Below are 22392 nucleotides of genomic sequence, written 5' to 3'. Positions count from 1 at the left end.
ACAAGCCAAGATGGTGTTTGTGTACGGCCAAGCAGATGGAAATGGTCGAGAGACAGCACGGCTATACCAAAACAAGTACCTTCACAGACACCAACCACATCACACAACATTTCGAGCCTTCTTTGGGTGCTTGTGTGATCATGGGTCCTTTCAGACAAGAAAAATGTACAGGAGGCAGCGGACTGTATGTACGCCTGATGTGGAGCTTGTACTAGGGTTTGTCTCAATATCCTGCAGAACGCAATCCTCCAGATCTGGTGTAAGCACAGTCTGCCACCTCCCTGCATGTTCATCTGTCTGAAACGATCCAGGCTTGAAACATTGTGTGATGCGGTTGTTGTCTGTGAGGCTACTTGTTTTGGTATAGCCGTCCTGTCTCTCGCCCATTCCCATCTGCTTGGCCGTAAACAAACACCATCTTGGCTTGTTCCCAACACGAATACCGGACCATTATGCTGCTTACAGTTTATTACGTCGATCACACAGCTTGCAACACACAATAAACACACGGCATGTGGTCAGAGGAACTGCCATTTGTCAGTGCCATCTGCTGTGGCAACGATGCGTTTCCAGACATCTGTTCATAGGAGCTTTTTTCCTCCATTGTCTATAAGGAATACATCCATGCAGTTTGTTGGTTTTATTAATGTTCACCCTGTATAAACACCCATCACTCAGCTTTCCCCAGATCCCTGCCAAAGAAAATAAACGGAGAAGAATCTGTTACATTCCTCGATGACTAGGAGCATGGTGTCAGCTACTGTATCATGTTTTAACTTTTATTATATACAGTACCACTCATTAATTTCAATAAACCATGACTGCTATCTGAAATTTCAAATATGAACAAAACAAAACTTTATTTCTTCAAAAATATAATTATGTACATGTACACATATGTAATACAACCAGAAAAGTTTTATTATGTTTTCATCAGTGTCCTTCCATGGATTTAATGACTGCCTCACAAACTTGAGGCATGCAGTCAATAGGTATTTGTAGCTTTCAAGAGATGTTCCTTGTTTGTTATGTGAACTTTCCAGGTAGGTGTGTCCACATCATCACAGACCATTTCAGCAGAGTTACAGTCAGGCCTTTGGGATGGCCACACCACATTTTTCAGTGCCTTCTGTTTCTCCTTTAATTCGATGTACTTCTTACAGAATGCTAAGTGATGTTTTGGCTCATTATCCTGTTGTAATGTGAACCCTTTCCCTATTAAGCATAATCAGTAAGGTTTTGTGTGATACTAAGTATGCAGTGGTAGGGCTTCTAATCCATGCACCCTTCTACTTTCACAATGTCACCAACTCTACCTCCTGCAAAACACTCCCAAACCATATAGAACACCCACCATGTTTAACTGTAGGTAGAATGCTCTGCAGGGCCACCCTTTCTCCTTCTGATCTATGAACAAATGTTCTCCTCCTGGTACCAAAAATCTCAAATTTGGATTCATCTGTGAATAACACTTTCTTTCACTCTTCATGTGTCCACTTACTAGCTCATTTGAGTCTCTTCTTTATTTACATGCTTCATAAGGAGTTTCCTCACTGCCACATATCCTTTCAAAGCAGCATAAATCGGTCTCCTTAATTTTTACCATTGCAACATATATATTTTTCTTGTTAATTTCTACCAAAGCTGCATGAATTTATGCTGCTGTTTTGAACATATTTCTCTTACTGGTAATTCTGATGAACTTTGCATCATTTCTGATGAACTTCTCATCATTTTTAGTTGTTTTACAAGGTCACCCTGGTTGTGAGCTGTTATCTTCTGGCGGTGAAGGGTGTATTGCATTCTCCTATAGACACACCACAGTGTTTCTCAATTTTGGGCATAGATAAACCGGCTTGTCTGAGTGCTACAATTGCAGCACGTTTCTAGACAAATATCTCCATTATTGGAGCCCAAATAACTGTGTGCCCACTGTCAGCTGTCACTAAGGAACTGAAGTGCCGCAACCATACAGTACATAATATACCAATACTTTGAAGTACACTGCAGACACTATAGCACTGCAGGAAACAACAGGGCAGTACAGAATGGAATGGTGGAATGTGCTCTGATTTGTCATAAAAGTAAACAAATATACTTGTTGAGGTAACTATAAGGTGTGCCCAAATGAAAAGATGATTACAGTTGCATGTAAAGAAATTTTACTAACAATATTGTAATTACAGTCCATCTGGAACAGTAGAACTGTACATAAATGTCATTTATATGGATGCAGCAGTTCCAGCCTGTACGAAGGGAGTGGATGGTTTCTGCGTAGAAACTCTTGGCTTGCTGGCATATACAGTTATTCAGTTGTTCAAAATGTCCTGCGGTTCCTTGTCACCTGTGACCTTTCAGACATTATTTTAAAGGGCTGAAGATTTACGAGTCACATGAGGCAATATCGGGGCTGTAAGGAGGATGCCTCATGAAGGTCTTCTTGGCCACACACCCCACCTCATAATGCTGAAACATCCACTGAGATTACTGCTGCAGTGAAGGTCTCTGTTTCAGTTGGGCATACCTTATATTTTGTATGAACACAGCACATACCAGGTGTTTATAATAAAAAGTGCAGCTACCCGCAGAGGTCCACTGTGGGCTGTAATTATCATATTGCAGCAAAACTTTGTAGATTATTATTAACTGCCACTTGCACAGTTGGTTCAGTATGAGTGCTGGGGTCTTTGACGAGATGCTACAACCATAAAAAACATGATCAGCAGTTGTTCACAACAGTTCAGGTAGAATTTGAGCAATGTGTTCCTGTATACTGGCCTTCAGATCAGGCAGAGATCGAATGTGTCGCTTGTAAATGTGTTTTTTTTAGATATCCCTAGAGCCAGAAGTCACATGGCTTCAGATCAGGCAATCTTACAAGCCATGCATCCAGAAAATCTCTGGCGATGACATGTTAGTTGAAGGTTGCATTAAGCAGATCTTCCAGTGGGTGAGTGACATGACGTGTTGCCCATCTTGCATGAAAACAGTGGTTTCCACACACTTGCGTTCTTCCAAAGCAAGAATCACATGCTGTACAAGGAGGTCTTGATAATGTGCAGATGTCACGGTACCATGACAAGCTGTCTAGGTGCATTCTCTTAAACTAACAGATCAAGAATAGAGGTTCTTGTAAATCCACACCACAAAGTTGCATACGGCAAGTGCAGTGGCTCTTTGTGCACAACACTTGGTTTAAAAGTACCACTAATTCAACAGTTCTGTGTATTCACTGCTTTCAGTAGTGTAAAATGTGACTTGTCACTCCGTAGAATACTGCCTGCCCGCATGTCATCAACTTTGATCCATTGCAGAAACCGAAGACCAAATTCAGAATGTTGCTGCAGATCGTGAGGTTTCAGTTGATGTACCATCTGCATCTTGTACGGGTACCAGTGTAATATGGACACAGAACTTCCCATACTGTTGACCGTGGGATGGACAATTATAGTGACACTGCACAAGCACTAGTACTATCCGGGGCACATGCTGCATGATCAGTTACAGAAATAGCAATCTTGCCAATAACTTCCACCAGGGTAGGACACTTTCTTCTTCCAGGTACCACACCAAGTTCACCATGTTTCCCAATTTCATTATCATCATCTTTAAACCATTTAATAACATTGGACCCATTTTCAGACCTTTTCAGTTAGTGATGGCAACGGCCTTGCCGCAGTGGCTACACCAGTTCCCGTGAGATCACCGAAGTAAAGCGCTGTTGGGCGTGGCCGGCACGTGGATGGGTAACCTTCCAGCCGCCATGCACTGTTGCAATTTTTCAGGGCGCACTCAGTCTCGTGATGCCAATTGAGGAGCTACTCGGAGAGTGGTGTGCTGACCCCACACGCCCTCCTATCTGCATCCTTCTTGAGGATGACATGGCGGTCAGGTGGTCCCGGTAGGCCACTCGTGGCCTAAAGGCGGAGTGCTTTTTTTTCCCTCCAAGTTAGGGATATTCTCTCAATGCAGCATTGTAATTGCTGCCGTTCACATAAAACAATTCACCAACAGTGTGCGGTCTCTCTTCTTGATAGCCATACTGTTCTCTCACATTATGGCTTGTCAGATGACAGTGTGGATATCATACCATCATACAACTAGTTACAGTGCCAAATTTACACCTAGTGGCCAAAATTGTATGATTTTTTCCAGTGTAAATTGGTTCTGCATTAGAGCATTAACATGTCTACCAAGTTTCATAGTCATACAATAATTACAGCCCACATAGGATCTCTGTGAGTAGCTGCACTATAATTAACCACCCAGTAATGAAAACAGACACATAAACCTGACATTTTTGCCAATGTTGTACTATTCCTTTGTTTAGTCATCTGTACCCATGGTGTTATTGGTATGTTTTTGTTAGGGTTTTTGAAATTAATGAACGATAGTGTATATTGCTTGCATTTACTTGTAATTCATCTAGTCAGACAATATACTTAAAGTTTCCTTATGATATTGGCCTCAAAAATCGATACTGCCACGTTAGAGTATCCCCTCACTTCATTTTCTCCTGCTAATTTTGCTATAATAAAGCCTAACCGTGCACTCTCTCTGAAAAGCATAAACATTCATGACAAGCTTCCCCATATGTGTCCTTTATTTTGGGAGTACTTTGGTGTGTAACAGTCCAGTTTCGTTTTTCATAATGTGTACATTCTTTTTGTTCTCACAATGACATTTTTAATCATTTGTAATGAGCCTGGATTTATGTCTGTCAGTTAACTGAGCAGTAGCCATGGTCCACTGCTCTATACCCCTAATCCCACATATTCCCTAATGTTACTGCAACATTTACAAGTTCACAGCCACAGTTAGTGCTCTCTATCCATGTTCATAACTAATATGCTCAACATGTTTTCTTCAACACCCTCTTCCTTCCGTTTGGGCAGCATTGCAGAATTGATGCAGTAGCAGTGACCTTTTCGCACAAATGCTCTGCAATTACAGTACAAACAATGAGAATCTTGATGTTTTCCTGGCATAATGCGTATTCCGTGACGATTTTTAATTGCAGTTGTATGATGTTGACATCTTGCCATTGATATTTTGGCTGTCAACCAGTCAGTCATTTTCAGGCGAGCATTTTTACAGTGTGTAAAACTCCCCTGAAGGTGGCTATCTGGTTGACTGTTAGACGTGTGACGAGGGCCTCCCGTCGGGTAGACCGTTCGCCTGGTGCAAGTCTTTCGATTTGACGCCACTTCGGCGACTTGCGCATCGATGGAGATGAAATGATGATGATTAGGACAACACAACACTGTTGAAATATCATGACAGCAATCCTGAAACCTCATATGGGATGTAAGTTTTGAATGCAAAATGCATAATTTAAAAAAAAAAAGACACAATCATCTCCAGTTAGTTTAGTAAGGGCACTGATGAAATTGCTATAGAGCACTCTAGGCTACATACCACCACCGCCGCCACCACCACCACCACCACCACCACCATCACCACCACCACCACCACCACCACCACTACAACAACCTTCACCACCTTGTAAACATAGACTAACTTGTCTGAAACTGTGTGTTGCTGATACGTCTACATCTGCATCATAGTTTGCAGTGCACCTAATGGTGTGTTTTGAACTCAAATAAAGCACCCCCCCCCCATTTTTTTTTAATATTGGTATCTGCTATCACTGCACTCTGCTTTTCATGAGCTGTCAAATACCTTTGGAAAAAATTAAATTGATCATTCCATTTAAAGGATTGAGTTGCCTCTATTTTTACTTGGGTTTATGTGGATGAGTGATTGAATGCCAGTTTACAAATCCAAAGGTCTGGGTTGATCTCTGGTGATTCTTTTGATTTTGATCTGTCACTTACCACATCTTTTCTTGCAATGTTTCTTATTGTGAAAATGCAAAATTTTAACGTGATTTGGAGTCCACATGAAGCTGAAGGTTTGCCTGTAACTGTCTGGGCAAGTCAGTTCAGTGGTCGGATGAAGGCTGGGATATACCATCTCCAATAAGACCATGCTTAGTCAGGTACTGTAGTGTTCAAATCAACCTTTCGTTTGATTGAAATTCCACCTTTACGTTACAGTTTTTTTAAAGTAAACCAATGGGTCGGTGATAGTGTGTCTCTGTTAAATTTCGAACCAAGATTTAAAAAATCTTTTAGTCTTACATAAACGTGAATGATACCTTTAGGTGACATGATAAACTGTGTACAAAAGGAGAAAACTAAACACATTGATAATGCAGCTTAACACTAGGACATGTTAATTCCCTTCTGTAATTAGTATGGGGTTGGTGGCCTAAAATTTGTACTTATAAGTGATAATAAATCAGAGTTTTCATTCAATGACTTTCGCTTGTTTGGTGGATAATCAGATCTGAAATTTGAATTTTGCACCCTGTCAAAGTGTGGCTAGTTTTTCTTACAACTTTTTTTGGCCAAGAAACACAAACTGTCACAGTAGGGCAGGCTTGATTCTGAAGAACTCACCAAAGGAGAGTGAACTTTCTATAGCAGGACACCTAACTGCACCATTGCAAGTAAACTTTTTCTGTTTTGTATAAAAAATTGAATTCACATTTTTTCTTCACAATCAGTTTATCACTGATGTCAAAACTATGAAATAAAATAAAACACACCACATCATTTCTAGTAGTAGCTTGGTAGCGAATTTTTTATATTGGCATTGTTATTATGATGTTTCACAATTAAGTAGTGTGCTAAATTTAAGTCACAATTAACAATGGACAATGTGGTCACTGTGTTCTTTACACCATTGCAATTTAGATTTAACCCTTAACTCATGAGGTGACTTTTCTGTAACGTATACTACAAGATTTGGTCTCTGTGACCCCTATCTTTAAACTGTGATTTAAGCTGTAAATCATTTGAAAATTTAATTTATGTTATATAACACTTATGGTTGCAAGTTAAGTGATGTTTCTATACTCCTTGCTGATTGTATTGCTCTAAATAAAGCCAGCTGTATTTTATTTTTGAATCACGCAAAAATCACATACTTCTGTGAAGCTTTTTCAGTAGTACACATAAACGAACTGTTAGAGAACTGAATTTTACATTCTGAAAAATTATGGTATGTGTAGAAAGCAAATTTTCACATAAAACTAATATCCGGTGTTTAAACTTGCATGTAAAAACTGAACTCAGAAAAAGAAAGGCTGGAAAATTGACATTCAGTACTGAGGTCTACAGTTTTCTTTACCACCACTCAGAAAACATTTAATTTTAACTAACACATTAACTATTTTATTGGAGAAACACAAAGGTCCGCATCACCATTGTCCTGAAGTTTCTCTGAATGGTTCTCTTGTTTGCTAGCAGAATTTTTATCACAGGCTATTGAAAAATCATTGTCTCCTCCTTCTACTTTTTGTTCTATATCATTGACATCATTCGCCATCCACTGACTAAAAGTTTCATAAAATTTAGAGTGCATAAAATTGTCACATCCTTGCAAACACATTTTGTACTAAACTGACAAAAACAGGTGCATAGTTCACAAGGCGCGGTCTAAGAGACCCCAACACACGTCAACAACAATCAAATGAGGCAATAATGCAATTGACAATAATAATTTGTAGGGTTGGTGATTAAGAGAGGGTAGCTGTTCTATTAAATCAGGGCTTAACAACTGGCCGGTTTTGAGCGCGAGTACTCGCGTGTGCTCAGGCACGTGCTCGCGAGCAGCTGTAAGGTCACGGAGTAGGGAGGGAGGGGAAATGCGCACGCACGTTTGAATAGGGCCGCAGCGTGCCTATTGAATTCGCGCCGACTGTGTAACGTTTAAAGTACTACGATCAGCTCTTAACAGTCACTTCGCTGGTTAAGAATCATGTGAAGTCGCCGTTGTGTAACCCCAACCATGCTTTCGCAGTTCAACCCCCACTGGGAGGAATTGTATCTGTTTACTGAAAAAGATGGTGTTGCAAAATGTTTACTATGTCACAAAAACGCTGAATTCTTTTACGAAATTTAATTTGCAGCGACATTATATGTCGTACCAAGCGAAAGACTATGGACGCGGAAAGTGTGATTGACCAGATCGTGCACAGGAAGTTATTAAACTTAAAAGGAAGATATCCGAAGAAGATCTGGACGACGAAGAAAAATCAACTGAGGCAGCTCTCAGAGTGGGTTACAAAATTGCTTTGCTTTTAGCAAAATCCCTGCGCCCCTTAACTGATGGCGATTTAATAAAGTTTGGAATGTAGGAGACGAGATACTGGCAGAAGTAAAGCTGTGAGGACCGGGCGTGAGTCGTACTTCGGTAGCTCAGTTGGTAGAGCACTTGCCCGCGAAAGGCAAAGGTCCCGAGTTCGAGTTTCGGTCAGGCACACAGTTTTAATCTGCCAGGAACTTTAATAAAAGAATGTTTGGTAGTTGCAGCGGAACATTTGTGTCCATCTCAAGTTGAACAGTTTCGGATTGTGCCATTATCTAACATGACCATTATGCGTCGCATACAGGACATGGCAGACGACGTCCAGAGCCAGCTTGCTAATATCTGTAAAGATTTTATGGCGTATTCTCTAGCTCTGGACGAAAGTGTTGGTATCACTGGAACAGCGCAGCTTGCCATATTTATTAGAGGTGTTAATAGAGATCTTCAGGTGAGGGAGGAGCTCCTCGATGTAGTAGCCATGAAGAACACTACAACCGGAGGTGATATTTTAAGTAGTGTTGAAGAAAGTGTTGAAAATATAGGATTGTCGTGGAATTCTTTAGTTTCAGTGTCTACAGATGGTAGAGGCATACACTAAGCTAATAAAATTATGTGGCACGTGTACATTCTCCTTTATTTGTTTCATTTGTCGCAGTAATAATTCGTGAGTGATATCCCTGCAGGTGGCCGCGGATTTACATTGACTGGCGGCAGCTGTTGTGTGCCCCACGTGACTCTCCCCACTCTCCGCTCTAGTCTGCTGGTCCGGTAGTGGGGGTAGCGTGCTCGCGCTGCTCCGTGCTTGCGCCTTGCTGCTCACAGCTTGCTCCGCGAGCACGTATGTTGTGAAGCCCTGTATTAAACCAGTCCACCATAGCTGACCTATGAGAGTGACTTAGAAAACTCTGGCGTGATCTGAGAGACCACACTTCGTGAGTTAAGGGTTAAGCTTGGCACTATATTATGTACAGCTATTACATAAAATACATTTACAAAATATTAAAATGAGGTATGGCTCTGCTTCTAAATTTAAAAACTATTATGATGCATTGGCCGCATTTTGTACATAGCTACAGATGATCTAAAGTGCAATGGTTGATAGGTTGATGTTAGATATAGTGGGAGTTACTGAAATGTGGAGGCAGGAAGACCAGGAATTCTGGTCAGATGAGTTCACGATTATCAACTCAAAATCAAATAGGGGTAACGTAGCAGTTGGACTAACAATGCATGAGAAAATTAATGAACGCAAGAAGCTCATACCAGCAGTACAGTAAATGCATAATGGTTGCAAAGATAGATGCAAAACCGGCACTCACCATTGTAATTAAAGTTTATTATATGCTTAGTGGTTTTCATAGATTATGAAGAGGTTGAAAGAATGATTCAGGTAGTTAAGAGAGATGAAAATTTATCTGTGATAAGGGATTGGAATTTGATATTAGGAATCAGAAGAGAAGGAAAATATGAGATAGCGGACTGGGAGAAAGCAGAAGAATGAATAGAACTTTTTGTAGTGCGCAATTTAATCGTTGTCAGTACTTGGCTAAAGAATCATGAAGGAAGGTTGTGTATATGGAAGGTACTCGGAGACATTGGAAATTTTCAGATAGGCAGCTTAATGGTAAAACAGATATTTCCAAACCAAATCCTAATCTGCATGACATTCGCAGGGCAGATGTGGACTTTGACCATAATTTATTGGTTATGAACTGCAGATTACACTGAGTTGACAAAAGTCATGGATACTTCTTAATATTGTATCAGATCTCCTTTTGCTCAGCATGGTGCATCAACTCGGCGTGGCATCGACGTAATTACGAAAGTGTTGCCATTGCAGGATGTCCTGCAGGAACTGACTTCTGTAAATCAGTCACGAAAAATTGTGTCCTGGTGACATGACATCGTTGTTTGGGAACATGAAGTGCATGGACGGCTGCAAATGGTCTCCAAGTAGCTGAACGTATCCATTTCCAGTCAATGATCAGTTAGTTCAGTTGGACTGGACAACCCGATCCATCCTGTGTAAACACAGCTCACACCATTATGGAGTCACCACCAGTTCGCACAGTGCTGTGTTGTCAACTTTGGATCATAGCTTCATCGGGCCTGCACCACACTTGAGCCATAGCGTCAACTCTTCCCAACTGAAATTGGAACTCATCTGATCAGGCTATCGTTTTCCAGTTGTCTATGGTCCAATTGATATGTTCCCAAGCCCAAGAGAAACTCTCCAGGCAATGTCGTGCTTTAGCAAAGGAACTTGTATCAGTTACCTGCTATTTAGCCCATTAACACCAAATTTCACTACACTGTCATAAAGGATACATTCATCGTACATCCTTCATTGAAGTCTGTGGTTAATTCATGCAGTTTTGCTTTGCTGTTAGCTCTGACAACTCTACACAAACACCGCTGCTTTCAGTCATTAAGTGAAGGCTTTGGCCATTGCATGTCCATGGTAAGAGGTAAGGCCTGAAATATGATATTCTCTGTACACTCTTGACACTATGGATATTGGAATATTGAATTCCATAGTGATTTCCACGTTCCGTGTTTTAATTGCTATTGTGCGGCCATAAGCAAGTTGGAAGCATTTTTACATGAAGTATCAGTGTACAAATGACAGTTCTGCAATGCAGTGCCATTTTATACCTTGTGTATGCAATACTACTGCCATATGTATATCTGCATATCACTATCCCATGATAGTGGGGTGCAACAAGACTTAAATCATTTGATGTCACATCAGAGTATAGATGAAACATTCAATATCATCATACAAGGACTAAAACAACAAGGCAATGACTGTCAGTCAGACCATCACATAGTAGGTTCTTAGCCACAAATTCATGAACAGCCTAGAGAACCAGGTCTTCAGACATACAATAAAACAACAAAATACAAAGTTATATACTGGTACTGTTATTGCCATAATATGTGTGACTGATGAACCATATACACACGTAAAACATGATGAAATAAAAAATTTACACCCTAAAATTCATTTCACATTAGAAACAGATAACACACTAAATTTTCTGGATCTCAACACACAAAGAATAAACAACACGCATGATTTCACAGTATATAGGAAATCCACAACCACAAGCACCACCACTATTCATAGTCAATCAAACCACCCTTGATGCCCAATTAAGCAAGCTTCAGATTCATGTAAAGATTAAACAGAACACTCATAAACAAACAAATTTGCATGCAGGAGTTAAATACACTATAAAAAAGCAGTGGAGTATGTAAACAGATAAGTAATGGGCAGGCCACATGCACATAAAGTGGCCCCTAGATGCTCAATAGTATTTTGCAATATTAATGATGTTGCCCGTAAATTGCTCAATAATATTGTACAATGGTTCTGTGATTTGGGATGTTGGATGATAAAGACGCTGCTGCTGTGATGATGGCTCTATTTTGTTATAAGCAGAAAAGAAAGGTGGATGAAAACTTTGTACAAGGGGTGTTAAAGATCATTCATTGGAGAGAAATGAGGCTGGGAAGTGGGGGGGGGGGGGGGGGAGATTGTCATACATTTGAAATTTGATACATTGGCATCTCCATACATAGGCACTCTGTTTTTGTACTCATTTGCCGATACACCTCACAATGCTGGCTATAACTTATACATTTCAATGCAGTCTAATAATAATGCTCAGTCGTCCTATTTTGAACTCATTTTCCACACAACAGAAAACCTAACTTTCTTGGTCTGTGTAGCATGCGAGAGACTGTCAGTGTCAAGAATATTGTTAATACTGCCCGGAGACAGCATAATATTTCTGGGCAGTGCAATATATTTCCAGAGTTTTGAAGTTCCCACTGTTATTGCACAACCTTTCAATCTCACACCTAGACGGTCAATTTTGTTGAGTATCCGGGAAATATTGTCATTTTTGTTGATCATCTAGTGGCCCATTTTGACCTTACGCAGCAACAACAACAATAAAAATATTAAACAACTCATGACACACACACACACACACACACACACACACACACACACACAGTGACCACACAAAGGGTACAGGCGAGCAAAACCCATGCACAAAACAAAATGGCACACACTTCACCTACAATAATAAAATAATTCACATACGGACACAGCAGAGAAGAAATTCAGAACACAGAAATGCCCACAGATAAATTCAACCAAGCAAGCTTGCAGGTTTTTAAGTGGAACTCTCGTCAGTCAGTATACCTAGGGTAAACATGCAGGAATTTAGGAATTTTCGTACCAGATACTCAGAACATCTCAGAGCTCTATAAAGTAACAGCTCTAATAGCACATTTGCTGATCGCTTAATAACGTACAACCACTACCCACCTAAAATAGAAAATTGCTAAATACTAAAATCCATAATCAAACCAAACTAAAAATCTGACAATAGAACACACACACACACACACACACACACACACACAAAGAGAGAGAGAGAGAGAGAGAGAGAGAGCAGGAGGAGGGAGGGGAGGTAGTAAACAAAGTTCATATTTTGTACCGAAATGATATGAAAAGAACTGACACACATAAACACCGTGTTTCGCGAAGTGAAAAAGTGTAACTTGTGAGTGAAGTTCTACAAAAACATAAATTGTGTTTGTCTGTGTATCTCCGAAACAGGTGAGAACAGATATTTTGAAAGTAACTGTAACTAATCACAAAATATTTTCACACAGCAAAATTACATTTACAGATAAAGTGATTTGTTAACGCGACAACCAAATTCACAGTAATGTCATGTAATTGGTGATCACAGGCAATCGATATGCTATAATGAAAAGTGTCCTACAGAACCCAACAATGTGGAAAAGTTAAGGTAATAACAACAACAGACAAAAACTGTTTTAGGTGTAATGTCATTACAATAATTGTTACTTAAAACAAGTTGACATTTTACAAAACTGAATTAATGTACCCACCGATGGTGGCATAAAAGTACTAACACACATGTGGGCTTTATTTAAAAAAATGGCTGTTTGCATAATAGGTGGACCTGTTTGTGAACATGGCTACTGCTAGAGCTTCAAAACCAAATAATAAACCAATTTGAATTTTTATTATGTGCCAAGAAATTTTGATTTTTGCCCTGAATGAAAGTGTGCAATGATTGAGAAGCTGGACTCATATTTTGGAGAAGAAGGATTAAAGTCTTAGTCTGACAGTTCTGATTCACTTTTTCCATGCTTCATCTTAATCACTTCAGGAGAATGCAAGGAAAGTTCCTTTAGTGATGTCATGGCTGATTCCCTACCTCAGCCATGTCAAGTTCAGCTGGTGTTCCTACTCTAATGACCTTGATGTTAACAGATGGAAAAATATTACGGTTAAATGCTTAAGCATGATTGTGAAGTTATCGAATCCTGTGAAGGTAGGCAAAAACAGTAGTTTGCTATGGGTTATGAAGTTTGGAAAAAATCTAATATAGTATGCAATGTGCCAGTTTGAAAATGAACGGCTTAAATATGACAAACCATTGGCAGTAAACAATAAATGCATCTTTATTTAATTTCTTTTGAGCTTTCCAGGTGTAGTTAAGTGGATGTGAGATATTTCTTAAGCGACAGTGCTCAAAAATGTATGAATTTTTCCCTCGGAACAGTTAACATTGAAGTGGGTTACTTATTTGAGTATAAAAGGTCCTGTATGGAATGCAAAATTTGTTTTCAAAAGTTTGGTATGATCTCATTATAGACAAGTTACAAACAAACTTATTGTTGGTTTTTAGCCAGCTGATTGCTTTCAGCGTGGGTCGAGAGAAATCTGCTGTAGTGCATATTGTGTTAAATGATAATGTATGTCTTTCAAAAATGGTGACTTGTAATAAACAGACAGGGAAGCAAAACAGAGGGGAGTTTATTCTTTTTTCCCCCTTGTGCACAAAGAGACCTCAAAAAGTAAATTTCAGACGATGTCCCCCACTAAGACCTTTACACAGCAAGAGTGGTACATTGTCAGAAGGGAGTACATGTTGTGGTTTCCTGCAGAAACAGTTCTACTGCAGTACGGATAATGGCTGAAATACTGTAACAAATGGAAACAACTCCCAAATTGAAGTGCACAGGACAGAATGATTCTTGTACGAAAAGCATGTAAATTGTAGACAGATTCACAACAAATTGTAGTCATATGTGGACCAAATGCAATTTTACATCCAGCTGTAGTGAAATGGTGCTATCAACTTAACAACTTGACTAAGGCTTCACATGCATGTGTCATGCTGACGGCGACAATGTCCAGGCAGTTGAAGAAATGATTCACAATAGTCACAGATTTTCTGACAATGAGGACGTTCATGCATCAGTTCTTGAATGGCTCCGTGACCAAAGAGTAAATTTCTACCATCAAGAAAGTGAATGATTGATAGAATGTTTCAACCATTGCTTATGGACTGTTGGAAAATAGTGTTATGTATATGTGTCACTTTGAAGTGACTGTCATTATAATGTTTAACTTACTGTTTGAAATCCCTGTGTACAATAGCGTATTAAAAGTTCTGATCTTTATGTATATTTTTCATTATCTCCCTCTGTTTTGTAGGAAATTTGAATCCTAGTCTCATATCTGCCCGAAGTTCAGGATTTGAGGTTTTACTGGAACATATAGGTCGTGAAACACAGTTGAGAGAGTCTGCTGCCCTCATGAACTTCTTACAGAACAGGGAAGAGGCAGAAGCTCGGCATTGGATGCAAGCTCAGCAGTATGACCAAGCTGTCCCCCTTCTTGAAAACATCTTCAGATTGCTCAATAAATTGTACACTGACAGGTATGTATAATTATCTCAAATACTAAACTTCTTTTTTACTGAAATCACTAAATGGAAGAGACTAGTCCAAAGATTCAGATGAAGAGTAGAACATTGAGTCTGCAGCTAGTAGTTAGTGTAGTAGTCAGTGGTGCAATTCATATTGAAGTCATGTTCATGTGTTCAGCTGGTGGTCAACTCATATTACGTAGCTGGTAAACAGGGGTTATATATACTATCGGGAAGTGAGCATAGTGTAACGATTATGATTAATAAAATAATGATACATGGAAAAAGGGTGAAATAGTCAACACAAACCTAAAATGAGGTCTAAATTAATGGAGGATGGTGATAAGAAAGATGGAATGAACAATGAAAATCAAGAAAAAAGACAAATGTTAACTGGGAATGATTTGTAAAGAGAGGAAATAATTGCAAAATGTTTGTAATTCTCTCCAGGAAATAGCAAAAACACAAGATGCACTAAAGAGAGTTTTCTGTCACAAAGTCCAAAGGATGCAATATCTGAGGTAAGTGGAGAGTGTTATCATTCTGATATAAAAGTGTACTCCTAGTCTTCCATATACTACTCCTAGCTCTGTATATACAAATTAAGAGCTGTAGTTATAAAATTGTGGTTTATCTAAAATGGAAAAATGCAAATAAAATGTGAAGAAAAAAGGTTAAACATATCGTGCTTCTGGCACTTAAAATCTACCATTGTATTTATTCATTTTTTTAAAACACTTATGGTGCTGGTCTCATAGATAGCTGCTTTTACTTATGAACTGGCTGAAGTCTGTGGTCTTCAGGAAGGTCCAACTTGTGTGTAGAAATCTGTCGTTGGAATTTCAAAACATTGTTTGGTATATTGGTCTCTATACTTCAACTCACTAATTAACATATTGCTGGTGTCAAAATTAAATACACTGATTAAATTTTATTTCAGTAGTTTTTATTCATAAAATTTTCTCAGGCTTCGAGCCACGTCCAGTCATTTAAAATCCACAAGCTTTCGGCTGAGTTTTCCTCAGCCATTGTCAAGTGGTGACGCGGCTGGAAGCCCAAGAAAATTTTACCAGTATATATTGGCGTGAAACTATGCATTCGTATAGTTGTTTTTATTGCCAAAAATACATAAGCAATCATGTGTTCTTTCTGTTTGTATTTCCTTTACAGCCAGTTTATGCACTCTCATGAGATGTCCTTTCTGTCAGCCTTCTCTGCGATTTTTTTTTTTTTTTTTTTTTTTTTCGTTTTCACTGCATACCACATACCTTCATCAGAATCATTCATATCAACACAATCTGTAAAAATATTAACAATAAAGATATTCAGCAACTTAGCTCCAAACAAATCTAGACTTACACTATTTGCAGGCGACATGTAATCTGGATTATTGTCAAACATAGAGAGAACGTGACGGTCATCTAATGGCTACAAAGCAAGCAACAGTGACAAAGGCTTTAGTAGCGATGAACCAAATATTGAGAGAGTCATAAATATATGTTCGATGCCAAGGAAAATCATTGTAACTGGCACAACGTAGTATCACATCTGCTGGAAATTCCCATTTCCTGCAGTCTCCGTAATGTTATGTCAGATGCACTATTAAGTATATGTGTGTGACACAATAAAGTGTAGAGGAAAACCAAGTCTTCTGTTTCAACACTTTCATGTGTTCACTATTTTTTATCGGACACAATGGTAGTAGTTTGTTTTAGGTATATTTGCATTTTAAAAAAACTTTGTAATTACCCTATGTTTTATTACACTCATTTTCAGCATGGAAGGAACAGAATCATTTTCCTCTGTGCACGTTTCCCTTCAATTATGGTGTCTTGTGATCATAAGATAAATATAATGTTGCAGCTGTTGATAGTCCGAAAGAAGATGGTAAAAGATAATCTTCTCCGATACAAATAAAGGGCAGCTGGGTCATAAATGATGATTTAAGTTAACTACTACTTTTGTTTTTTAGCAGTTTTCAGAAAATATCTTTGCAAGTTATTTAGAAGCAGAAGTGCAGTGGTCATTACTTTTCATATATACACACATCAAAAAAAGTTTCACATCACTCCGGTTCCCAGAACACCTGAAGATAGATGTTGACTGTGGCTATTGTATCACAGACACAGTCCCTTTGACTGTTCAGAGATGTCACTAAATCCACCCAAAGATGTAAACAACCATGCATGAGCAGCACCTACTTGATGGAGAGGGTCCAACAGCCCATGAGTTCCAGTCATTCCACCAGGAAGGAGGTACACGGCTCGTGTTGTCTGTAGTTCAGCCATGCCTAGACGGTCAACACCGTAGTTCGATCACATTCCCATTATTACTTTGTGCCAGGAAGGGCTCTCACAAGGGAAGTGTCCAGGCGTTTCGGAGTGAACCAAAGCGATGTTGTTCGGACATGGAGGAGATACAGAGAGACAGGAACTGTTGATGACATGGTCGCTCTTGCCACCCAAGGGCTATTACTGCAGTGGATGATCGCTACCTGAGGATTATGGCTCAGAGGAACCCTGACAGCAACGCCACCATGTTGAATAATGCTTTTTGTGCAGCCACAGGATGTCATGTTACGGTTCAAACTGTGCGCAATAGGCTGCATGATGCGCAACTTCACTTCCGACATCCATGGCGAGGTCCATCTTTGCAACCATGGCACCATGCAGTGTGGTACAGATGGGTCTAACAACATGCCGAACGGACCGCTCAAGATTGGCATCATGTCTATTCACCGACGAGTGTCGCACATGCCTTCAACCAGACAGTCGTTGGAGATGTGTTTGGAGGCAACCCAGTCAGGCTGAATGCCTTTGATACACTGTCCAGCGAGTGCAGCAAGATGGCTCTTCCCTGCTGTTTTGGGGTGGCATAATGTGGGGCTGACACACACGACTGGTGGTCATGCAAGGCACCAAACGGCTGTACGATATGTGGATGCCATCCTCTGACCGATATTGCAACCATATCGGCAGCATATTAGTGAGGCATTCGTCTTCATGAACAACAATTTGTGCCCCCATCATGCACATCTTGTGAATGACTTGCTTCAGGATAACGACATCGCTCAACTAGAATGGCCAACATGTTCTCCAAGCAAGAACCCTATCGAACATGCCTGGGATAGATTTATAAGGGCTGTTTATGGATGACGTGACCCACCAACCACTCTGAGGGATCTTTGCCGAATTGCCATTGAGGAGTGGGACAATCTGGACCAACAGTGCCTTGATGAACTTGTGGATAGTATGCCATAACGAATACAGGCATGCATCATTGCAAGAGGGTATTAGAGGTATCTCTGTGTACAGCAATTTGGACGACCACCTCTGAAGGTCTTGCTGTATGGTGATACATCATGCAGTGTGTGGTTTTCATGAGCAATAAAAAGGGCAGAAATGAAGTTTATGTTGATCTCTTTTCCAATTTTCTGTACAGGTTCCAGAACTCTGGGAACTGAGGTGATGCAGAACTTTTTTGGATGTGTGTATTTAGGTAGTTAAACTTCTGAGAAACTGCAAGCTCTTTGATGGATTCTGAAGTACAGATCATAACTTTATATTGTTCAATGATAGGAAGTGCTTTGCTTCAACTATATATAATCTGTCACAAATTGGTTCTGTATGAAATAGATTACTTTCATTCGCATTTGCACACATACAAACTTTATATTATAGTTGGAATTTCTCAACATTACAACTGGAGATTGATTGATTAATTTGTAGATTCTAATTATAAATCACTGTAGAAAAATAATCTTATGAAGTTTTAAACAGTTGGCTGCAATATGTTCTTTCCGTGCAGGCTCTTTGGTAGACAGTTGAAATGGCAATGTATAACTTATGTAAAACTATGTCAAAAGTGCTACTTTACATCAGTCCTCAAACTCGTGTTCATGTAGAGTTAAATATTTATCTGTTTCTTTTTCTGATAGGTGATTTCAAAACGTTTAACAATGTTCTTTTATAGCTAACAACTGCACACATACAACCATTCGTCTCTGCAGCAATACAACCTGCTGTCTTTGCCATGGGATGACAGCTCCTCTCTCTCTCTCTCTCTCTCTCTCTCTCTCTCTCTCTCTCTCTCTCTCTCTGTCTCTCGGGGAGGGAGAGCTCTGAAGCTGAAGGAGGATTTATCTTCAGTGCTGCACAGCATATGAGGGAAAGGGGTTATTAAAAATTGAAGGGAAAGGGTATGAGCTTTAAAGTTACTTGTAATTATTATCTGCACGTTAATCAATTCATTTTGTGCAATCTTACCGCTTAGACAGCTGACGTACTGTATAAATGGTATGCATAATGGTATGCATAATAAATTTTTAAGAAAACCACTTTAATAGACCTGTACTATATTTACTAAATAGCACTGGACAGCACTGTATGATCAGGAAAACCTCGCAAATACGTCAATACCTGCATCAGAAAGAACATAAAAAAACCATCAGTATTCCAGCCAGCAAAGCTGACCGTACACTCACTCCAACACTAGTGGTGATCTGTGTTTAGTATGGGTGTGGGACTGAAATGAATGGTTGGTGTAGGAGATATCAAATGTAATGTATGAAGAAATATCTAAATGCTTAAAGAAAGTTATAGTTGTGTTAAATTAAGTACGTAATGTATTCTTACCAGGATGATGATTTTTATCAGTCATTCTTTTTTGCAAGCACACAAAACAACCATAGCTTCGTATTGATATAGATGCTAATTTTCCATCAAAGTGAGTGAATAAAGTATACAATACTAATTAATACCGTATGTCATATCCCATACTGTCACATGGAGGACTACATATTAATGCAGCTGATACATGTACACTATGTGATCAAAAGTATCCGGACACCAGGCTGAAAATGATTTGCAAGTTCGTGGCGCACTCCATGTATAATGGTGGGATTCAGTATGGTGTTGGCCCACCCTTAGCCTTGATTACAGCGTCCACTCTCACAGGCATACATTCAATCAGGTGATTGAAGGCTTCTTGGGCAATGGCAGCCCATTCTTCATGGAGTGCTGCACTGAGGAGAGTCATCGATGTCGGTCGGTGATGCCTGGCATGAAGTCAGTGTTCCAAAAGGTCCCAAAGGTGTTCTGTAGGATTCAGGTCAGGACTCTGTGCAGGCCAGTCCATTACGGGGAATTGTTGTGTAACCATTCCACCACAGACCATGCTTTATGAAAAGGTACTCGATCATGTTGAAAGATGCAATCGCCATCCCTGAATTGCTCTTCAACAGTGGTAAGCAAGATGGTGCTTAGTGTAGGCCTGTGCTGTGATAGTGTCATGCAAAACAACAAGGGATGCAAAACCCCTCCATGAGAAACACAACCACACCATAACACCACCGCCTGCGAATTTTACAGTTGGCACTACACATGCTGGCAGATGACATTCATCGGGCTTTCGCCATATCCACACCCTGCCGTCAGATCGCCACATTGTGTACTGTGATTCGTCACTCCACACAACATTTTTCCACTCTTCAATTGTCCAATGTTTACACTCCTTACACCAAGCGAGGCGTGGTCTGGCATTTACTGACGTGATGTGTGGCTTATGAGCGGCCACTCAACCATGAAACCCCAAGTTTTCTCACCTCCCGCCTAACTGTCATAGTATTTTCAGTGGATTCTGATGCAGTTTGGAATTCCTGTGTGATGGTCTGGACAGATGTCTGCCTACTACACATGACCGTCTTCAGCTGTCGGCGGTCTTTGTCAGTCAACAGACGAGGTCGGCCTGTACGCTTTTATACTGTACGTGTGCCTTCACGTTTCCACGCCCAATCACCTGACCATGTTCGAAGTCCGTGAGTTCTGCGGAGCACCCCATTTTGCTCTCTCACGATGTCTAATGACCATTGAAGTAGCTAATATGTAGTAACTGGCAGCAGGTGGCAGCTCAATGCACCTGGTATGAAAAACATGTCTATTTGGTGGTGTCCGGATACTTTGGATCACATGGTGTTTGTAGTTAATAAGTCATTTTATTATTTTCTGTGTCTCAGTTACTCTTGAGAAAAAATACTTCCCTAAAAAAGGTAGGTTTGCTGATATACAATGGACCGTTGTTGAGTGTTATTTTTATATGTATTGCACATATATTTTAAACAATGAAAAATCCAGGATGGAATGTAATAATATTATGAGAAGTCAAACAATGGAAAATCCAGGATGGAACATAACAATATTCTGAGAAGGAAAGTTGCTACTCACCATATAGCGGAGATACTGAGTCGCAGATAGGCGCAGCAAAAAGATTTTCACACTTATAGATTTCGGCCAGTGGCCTTTGTCATCAGTAGTAGACACCACACACACACACACACACACACACAAACAAACAAACAAACAAACTCATGCAAACGCAACTCACACACATGACTGCAGTCTCAGGCAACTGAAACTGCAGTGTGGTTTCAGTTACTTGAGACTGCATTCGTGTGTGTGTGTGTGTGTGTGTGTGTGTGTGTGTGTGTGTGTACTATTGTTGACAAAGGCCATTGGACGGAAGCTATAAGTGTGAAAATCTTTTTATTGTGCCTATCTGTGACTCAGCATCTCCACTATATGATAAGTAGCAACTATCCTTTTCACAATATTGTCACATATATTTTATATCTTTTTCTGTTATGATCATTAATATCGGCATCAACAAAAATGGTTTTATGGAAGTTACATTTATTCACAGGCATCCAGCAGTCCTGTTGGCACTGTGCCGTCTTGTAGCATGCAGCCATGCAGCAGGAGAGTCTGCACGCCCTGAACGTTTTGCTGATTTAGCTTTGCATCGCTATGAAGCTGTAAGTGATATTGATTTGTTGCGTTTTTATGTACCACTGCTACAACTTTGTGTTCGGCTGTGGTGGGCACTTGGACGTGACAAAAGACCCCTGGAAGCAAGGTTAGACGACCTCCGTCGCCGTGGTATAAAAGTTGATGGATGTCCATCTCTTTTAGATGCTATTACAGAGTTTGACTGCAAGAAGTAACTAGCCTGTGCAGTCTTACTTTCCTCATTTCAGAATACTTTTATCCCTAATGTGGTAATTATGTTTGCTCTTTTTTCCAATTCAGATCCGATTTTATCAAGCAACACTTTTTTCTTTTAAAACTTATTTTTTATATTAGCTTTAGGATATATTGCAATTTTAGATAGGAGATTGGTGTACTGAAACACCAATAAAATGTTATGTGCTGATAAAATTAAAATATGTTACCAGTTTCATAGGTATTATTCAAAAACACAACAAATGTGTGTCAATAATAGAATGTAGTTCATAAGTTTTTATTGTCAGCATTTTTGTAATGACATCCAGGCAAGTGTTGATCATTTTAACAAATAATTTTAGGTGGAAAAAGCAGCAAGAGTTACCCAAGAGTATGTAATTGGGTTTAAGTAGTTTTATGTAAACTTGTTTTATTTTTTGCCTCCCAGTATTTTGAATCTCAATCATATTCTC

At 39.7% G+C, this 22392-nt stretch overlaps 1 protein-coding gene across 1 annotated transcript in view; it reads left to right on the top strand.

Moving 5' to 3' along the window:
* The window catches only part of LOC126234642 (sorting nexin-20), a 76299-nt gene extending 54129 nt beyond the window's left edge, over nucleotides 1–22170 (top strand). The window contains exons 5-6 of the mRNA XM_049943371.1: nucleotides 14711–14936; nucleotides 21621–22170. Coding sequence (XP_049799328.1) covers nucleotides 14711–14936; nucleotides 21621–21921 — 527 coding nt within the window. The 3' untranslated portion in view covers nucleotides 21922–22170. The remainder of the gene's footprint in view (nucleotides 1–14710; nucleotides 14937–21620) is intronic.
* The last annotated feature ends 222 nt before the right edge of the window (nucleotides 22171–22392 follow it).

Source organism: Schistocerca nitens, chromosome 2, assembly GCF_023898315.1.
Source record: "Schistocerca nitens isolate TAMUIC-IGC-003100 chromosome 2, iqSchNite1.1, whole genome shotgun sequence".
NCBI lineage: Eukaryota > Metazoa > Arthropoda > Insecta > Orthoptera > Acrididae > Schistocerca > Schistocerca nitens.
This window is presented reverse-complemented; position numbering and strand designations above follow the sequence as displayed.